We start from the raw sequence: 7,198 nt of genomic DNA on the forward strand, positions 1-7,198 counted from the left end.
TCTTAGATATACATATTTATATTTATTAATAGCCAAAATTAATAAATGCAGGGCTCTGTATGGAGCCAATTTCGATTCAGTGAAGAACCCCCAGGGTTCTGATCAGAGGGTTTTATATAGAACTTTTAAAGGTTCCATTTATGAAGCAACCGATAGAACCTTTGTGCAAGTACACATTGGGAGCAGGGTGGAAAATCGGGACGCACACAACCTTGAATACTTAATCTCCGTCAATTAGCTAATAACGGCTTGGTCTGGATGCTTATATAGCCTATCCTTCATAGACAGAATAATCTACTGAGGATGCTATGCGTAATGGGTAAGCAGAAAACAAACAGAAAGAGAGTTGTAACAGGCCCCAATACGATTCCAGGGCTCAATTTAAAACACCGTGAAATCTTTAAAGTGGTAATATCAAGTTCAACCTCCCCCAAAGGCCATAGCCTTAAAAGCCTTGCCCTTTATCGCTGTGTTTAGTGACTTTTTACTGCGCTAGAGTACATACATCAAAGGGAGTTTAGGAGACAGACGGCCCCCACCCTGAAAACATTCACCGCACATGCACGGCCTCGCCTTTTTCTGCGCGTGCGTAATCACCCATAGAACACAGGCGCCTGTGCACAGAGAATGTCAGAAATTGTTTTGTTTAAATTTCACAATAATTAAATGGTTGACTTTTCCAGTAATGTGTAGCCTTCTAATATACCTTTCTGTGACAAACATATTATGCTTATGAAGTGTTTCCCTGTTCAAATATGCCATAGCCCTAATGCAGGCTATAGTATAGCTGGAAAAAACAGAAACAATTACAGTAAAACAATGCTTCATAAATTATAGGCCTTAGTGATAAAAAACTTGTCACATTGTCCTGTAGCCCATGTTCTTGGTTTTCTAGACTAATATAGCCTAAATGTAATCACAAGTAAAATGGTCAGTAATCGTAACTCTCTCTGGCCACCAGGACTTGACCTCTGAGCACTTTTCTTGACACCACTTTAGAGTGGGGGGGGGGGGGGGGGGGGGGATTGGGAAGGGGGAGGGAGCGGGAGATTGGGAAGGGGGAGGGAGCCGGATAGGCGCATTGAAATGTGACGAAGATTGCGTGTTCTGTTCCAATTACGCAGCGTTCTATTGACACTTGGACAGGGCACTATTGAGCGAACATCTCAATTTCATTTCATTAGGCGCTTCGTGGCGCTCATGAAGCATGTTGTTCCAAATGGAACATGTTTTAAACGGCTCTATTACTCCCCACTGGTAATGGAACCTGCTTTCACTTCCGTTTAGAATTGCGGTCTCGTGGACGTTGTACTATAATAACATTATTATTTTGATGTCAGATATGCATTGGAGGCCATTATGCTTTTGATTGAAACGCTTGCATTGAATAATGTAATATTATCATGCATTCTTCTTCACATTAGACCTTTTAAAATAACTTTGTTTTGTTTTAGACAAAACATACATCATATTTCCTCAAGAATATTGATATTTCCAAAAATATATATATCTGTAGGCTATTTGCTGACCACGTCACAACTAACAACACAGATAATTTGTCCCTTGTTAAAAATGGAAATAGTTGGTTTAATAATATGGATTACTACATTACAGATTAGGCTACATAACCTGGTGTCCAAGTTATTAGTCAATTATTGATCTTCATAATTTACATATCAATCTTGTTCATCATCTTAATAATTGTGTACCACCTAAGAATTACATGTAGAACCTTTCAAATCAATTTTTTGAAAGGATGCATGCAGATTTGTCAGAATGCATCATAATGATTTTGTTTCCTTGTGGAAATTGAGGATTTGAGAACATAGATGTTCAGTGGGCCTGCTATATACTCATGATTCCGGCACAAAATAATTTGCTCGTTAGCTCATGCGGTGTGGTGATGTGCTTCTACACTCCGGTTTCTATGGCACGTTCTCTGTTTATCCACATCCAATCGATGCGGGGCGTCATCAGGGGTGCCATCATGACGAGTGCCCTATTAAGAATGACAGCTCGAGAGAAAGCGAGGGCAATGGTGATCCCTCCCAGAGCTCGTGCTGCACTCTGGAGCGCTCGCCTCGCAGGGTCAGAACGTATGCTCTCTTCTCTTCTCTCATTTCAATCCATTCCTCTTCTCTTTTCTCCACTCTCACGACTGAATCCCTTCGCCACCCGTAGTGTCACAGCCAGATTGTGCTATTTCCATAGTAGCGATTTGGCGCTGGTTTATTCCACGCGCTTTCGTTTGTTCGTTCGTCGGTAATGGAAAACAGAAAAGAGATGGTGATGCTTCCGGAAGGAGGTCAACTTGGCACGGCAGTTGGCAAGACTGGCTCTAATTTGTCGGAAGCAGTTGGAAGCCCCGCGCGAGAATCACAAGGCAAAACGGTCCACAGGAACTACACCAGCCCCGGTTCTGCGCCCTACTCGCGAGACAGAGCGGACGAGGAGGCGAAGAGCGCACGGGGACGCGTGTGCGCCGATATAAGGTCGGTTGGCATGTCCTCTTCAACCGAGAGACATCGATTAGATCACACCAACAAAGAAGCTAGCAGCTCGGACACAGAGTCTGACTTCTATGAAGAAATTGATGTGAGCTGCACGCCAGAAAGCATGGACTACCCCAACGGGAAAGGTAATGCATGGAACGGCGTGGAACTCTTTTCGTTTTCTTCAACACATTGCATGGATGGGATTTTGGACAACGTAAATTAATGAATGCAATCGATGTCACGCTGTAAACATCGCCAGTAGCCCATTTATGTGCATGCAGCATCCAGAATGAATAAGTAAATTATCGGGTAACATATGCAAGACATTCTATATGATTGTATTATGGAAAGGGAGTGACAACGACTTACGGAACGTAATTGTTATGTTTTTATAACAACGTTCATTTGGAATGAATGTCACATGAATGAATTTCACTATAGCTGAACTCATGGATTGTTACATCCACACCCATGAGAGATCTCTCTTAGTGTTACACCCCCTTAGCTAGGGTTTTAACCACAGTGTCACTTTTTTAAAACGAGTACACCCGGCGCCAGACAAATTAACCAATTTGCACGAACTAGGCTACTAGTAGAGATTTTAAGTACTAAACAAACCACAAATAAAAATGGTAGACCAAAAAAAAAAACGTTTATATGAATTGGTTGGTAGACTGATTGGATTTGTCTGGGGACCAAACCCCTGGAGAACTGACATCAAACTGGTCATGTCTTTATGAAAAATAGGCCCCAAAATAATTGTCTAATGCTTATTAACATATCTATTTTGAGGATGTGTTTTCAAATGAATGGGAAAAAGTAGAGTACATGTTGGACGGATTATTATACATGTATTTTTATTTATTTAACCTGCATTTAATTAGGCAAGTCAATCATAGGCCTATGCTATTCTCTTCATATTTATTTCATGAAAGTATCGTACTGATATCAAGTAAACAATTATCACAATTATGAATTAATAGAATTGTCCCTTCTGCAGGTATGATATTAATCGATATGGATGGTTTAGTTTACTGTATATAGGCCTAATTTAGCATCAGATGCATTTTGGCTAGTTATGGTGCTCTGCTTTCGATTTTTGTCAACCTCAAATCAAACGAAAAATACAGGCTGCAGTGTCAATTATACAAAAACAAAACGAACAAAAGAAACCGCTGTACAATTGTATAATCAAATGTATCTTTATTTTAGGCTTTTCGATAACAAACAATCAGATTCATGTTTTGAACCCATTCCAGGTCGAAACGGTGATTCCCCCATCCACCCGAGTGACAGCGGTATGGATCCTGGTAAAATGGGATTGGGCCAGGTTTCGCTGTCCTACGGAGCTGACGCGATGCGACGGTACCGGACAGCCTTTACTCGGGAGCAAATCGGCCGGTTGGAGAAGGAATTCTACCGGGAGAATTACGTGTCCAGGCCGAGGAGATGCGAACTGGCGGCTTCACTAAATTTACCAGAAACCACTATCAAGGTGAGATTAGGGTCTATAATAACAACAACAATATTACAACAACATAATACAATTTCTCGACTACATCTAAACCTATATTATTGTCCTTAGAACATATGGCCATATAAAGGACATTGTTTTCTTTTTAGATTCGCAATTAAACTATGTAAGTTCGCTTGAAATCATATCAGACAAATCGAGGCCTAGGCTACTCAGACTTTATTTATGTGTGTTCTCAAAACAATGCAGTAAATGCAGGTAGGTGCACGCAACATTTACCCAAAATGAAACGGTGATTCATTTTGTTAATGATTAAACCGAAAACATTTAAGGGTCGAGCTTAAGTATTGACTTATTAAGTGGAATTTGCATATGCCTATTGGTCTGGCCACTACTCGCCAACTGTAAGGCCATTTGGAACCCTGCGTAAAGTGCAAAAACAACTGTAAATCCCTTGTCTGTCTCGTCACAGACTGATGTAGGTTAATATTTTACCCCGCCTGTCTGTCTGTATGTCTGTGTTCCATAGGTGTGGTTCCAGAACCGCCGGATGAAGGACAAGCGGCAGCGTCTGGCCATGACGTGGCCTCACCCCGCCGACCCCGCATTCTACACCTACATGATGAGTCACGCGGCCGCCACCGGGAACCTGGGCTACCCCTTCCCGTCCCACCTACCATTACCGTATTACTCCCACCTTGGGGTCGGAGCCGGCTCGGCCTCCTCCGCCACCCCATTCTCCAACCCCCTCAGGTCCCTTGACAGTTTCCGGATGTTGTCTCACCCCTACCAGAGGCCGGAGCTTCTGTGTTCGTTCAGGCACCCGCCCCTGTACCCCAGCCCGGCCCACGGCCTCGGTCCCGGGGGGAGCCCCTGCTCCTGCCTCGCCTGTCACTCCGCTCAATCAAACGGCCTTCAACAGAGGCCTACCGGGTCAGATTTCCCGTGCTCCCCAACGAGCAGGACTGACGCGTTTTTGACGTTTACTCCGTCGGTGCTGAGCAAGTCCTCGCCGGGGACTTTGGACCAGAGAGAGGAGGTGCCATTGAACAGATAAAACGAAGAGAGCACATCCACATGTGTTCATTGGACTGGGTCAAACAAGCGCAGAAAAAGGCCATAATCTTTTATCAAACTTAGAGAAAAAAACATGAACATGACCCAAACAGCATGAATACAACGATCACGTGGAGCATACTCCATACAAGCAGCAGCATAAACGACAGATACCGCAGTGCGCGCTGTTACATACACCTGCTACTACAAAAAGGAGAGATGAACGCGCTCAGGCGCAAACAATTTGCCTATTTTGTTTTTAAGCTATATGTTTTCTAGCACCAACGCGACGATCTCACACATCATGACAGTCTATCCACTGAAAAATAATAATTTCAGTTGTAAAACCCCATGCAGACTATGAAACATTATGAGATCGGACAAAAAACACATTTGATTTATTGAAGATGAATTTGGTGCGAGGAAAGAGAGAGCCCGGGTGGACTGGGAATTACAGACAACCGTTTATCTCCGTGATGGATGGCGTTAACGATTAATCTTTAGACCTATCTATAGTCTCTTCAGATTTCCAAATTGACCTGTTTTGTAAATTTCACTAGAATGGTCTATTCCAACTTCCTTTTTAACAAGGGAATGTGTTAACAGACTGCACCGTCTCATTGTGGCTCTCTATCTCCCTACCCGAGCCTCCCTTTCTGACGTGTTGGGGCCGAAATGTGCAGATGCTGGTAAAATTAGTAAGTGATGTAGGCCTATACGTACGTGGTGGATGGGTTTTGAGTGTTGAATAAATGATAATACCGGCGCGCGCGGAGGCGGTGGAGGGTTCGTTGCTGCCAAACCGTAACAAGGCGTCAGGGGAACGGATTAGCTCGCGCTGGCTTGACGGGGAAGAGGAGGAGAGGTGACGGGAGTCTGAGAAGAGGACGAGGGAGAAACGGAGAGGAGGATATAGAAGGGAAAGGGAAGAGAGAAGTCATTGGACAATCACTCCAGGCAAATTAGGCCGAGTTCGTTTGCTCGAGCTGCTGATCTCACCCATATACCCTCGACTGAACACTTGCCACCTCTCTCCCCCTGCCTCCCCAATTCTTCTGCATCCTACTTCACCCTCAGCCAATGTTCATAATACCGAATGCTTGGATCAATGCATTTATAACGACTGATTCTGAAAGAAAAGCCTTATATTTATTAGCCTACTCGTTCTAAAATATTTGGGGGAAATTGCTATTATTTCTTTATGTCAATTTCTCGCTTTGCACTGTTACTGACATAGTATTTCATCGAAATAACCCTGTCATGTTTTATGGGTAGTACTGTAAAAAGGCTCAAGAGAGCGAATTCATATAAGTGCAGAACTCTGGTCATTTTTGCTGAATAAATTGTTGGATTGTTCTGGACTTCAAATTTGCAATAAACAGCGTTTCAAACGACAACATCTATCGAATGTTTTATTTTATGACTCATTATAGGCCTACTATTTTGAATCAAAGGAAGACCTGCATGTAGAATTCTACTCTAAATCAAATAAAAACATTCTCCCAAAAGGTTATTCCTTCCTATTCTATTGATATGGAACGAATTCATAGCTCATTGTAAGGCCTAAAGTAATATAAATAACTGAAGTGACCGGTGTCAAAACAGAGATGCTGGGCCTCGTCTTGTGATGTGCGCGCGAGATTGTGTGGCAGCTAAGTGGTCCCCGGGCTCCGTTAACGCCCGTCATATTTTCTCCACCGGTTAATAGACAACAGCACAATTAGTTGTCTCGAAAAGATATTGGAATGCAAAAGATCGATGATCTAACCTGCTCCACCAATCAGCCCGAGCTTAATTGGCTGCATTTGACTTGTAAATTGAGGCGCGCGCTCAATGTAAGCGAGAGCTTCCTGGATATAATGGGACACATTTGGAAAAGACTAGTACCACGAGCTCAAATAGGGTTCTAATAGGCGTTTACATCGTCGAAAGGGTAGATTAGAAGTTATTTCAGCAAATGAAAATTGAAAATGTGACATTTAAGTGGAAGGTGGATAAAGCATCCCAATAGATTATGCCGTGTAAAACGCAGTAACAATACATTTTTCCCTATAACTATGCAACAAGGCTAAAATAAGACTAATTAAGTCATGATCGTTCTCCAATTAACTAATTTCCAATCGTTATCTAACGAATAAACCAGACAAGATTACACTACGGTTGGTTTTACTTA

General features: G+C 42.7%; 1 protein-coding gene across 1 annotated transcript; it reads left to right on the top strand.

Annotated features, from left to right (window-relative positions):
* The first annotated feature begins 2,045 nt into the window (after positions 1–2,045).
* On the top strand, positions 2,046–6,411 carry LOC110489442 (homeobox protein XHOX-3-like). The gene is made up of 3 exons (XM_021562149.2): positions 2,046–2,638; positions 3,755–3,990; positions 4,499–6,411. The coding sequence occupies exons 1-3, from the start codon at positions 2,266–2,268 to the stop codon at positions 5,024–5,026; spliced, it is 1,137 nt and encodes a 378-aa protein (XP_021417824.1). The 5' UTR covers positions 2,046–2,265; the 3' UTR covers positions 5,027–6,411.
* The last annotated feature ends 787 nt before the right edge of the window (positions 6,412–7,198 follow it).

This window comes from Oncorhynchus mykiss, chromosome 32 (genome assembly GCF_013265735.2).
Source record: "Oncorhynchus mykiss isolate Arlee chromosome 32, USDA_OmykA_1.1, whole genome shotgun sequence".
In the NCBI taxonomy this organism is placed as follows: domain Eukaryota; kingdom Metazoa; phylum Chordata; class Actinopteri; order Salmoniformes; family Salmonidae; genus Oncorhynchus; species Oncorhynchus mykiss.

What these genes read in the sequence shown, in the direction of transcription:
- LOC110489442 (XM_021562149.2), top strand. Translation starts at nt 2,266, where the DNA reads ATGGAAAACAGAAAAGAGATGGTGATGCTTCCGGAAGGAGGTCAACTT. An exon ending in GGACTACCCCAACGGGAAAG is followed by an intron (nt 2,639 to 3,754) that starts GTAATGCATGGA and finishes AACCCATTCCAG; the next exon opens with GTCGAAACGGTGATTCCCCC. An exon ending in TACCAGAAACCACTATCAAG is followed by an intron (nt 3,991 to 4,498) that starts GTGAGATTAGGG and finishes TGTGTTCCATAG; the next exon opens with GTGTGGTTCCAGAACCGCCG.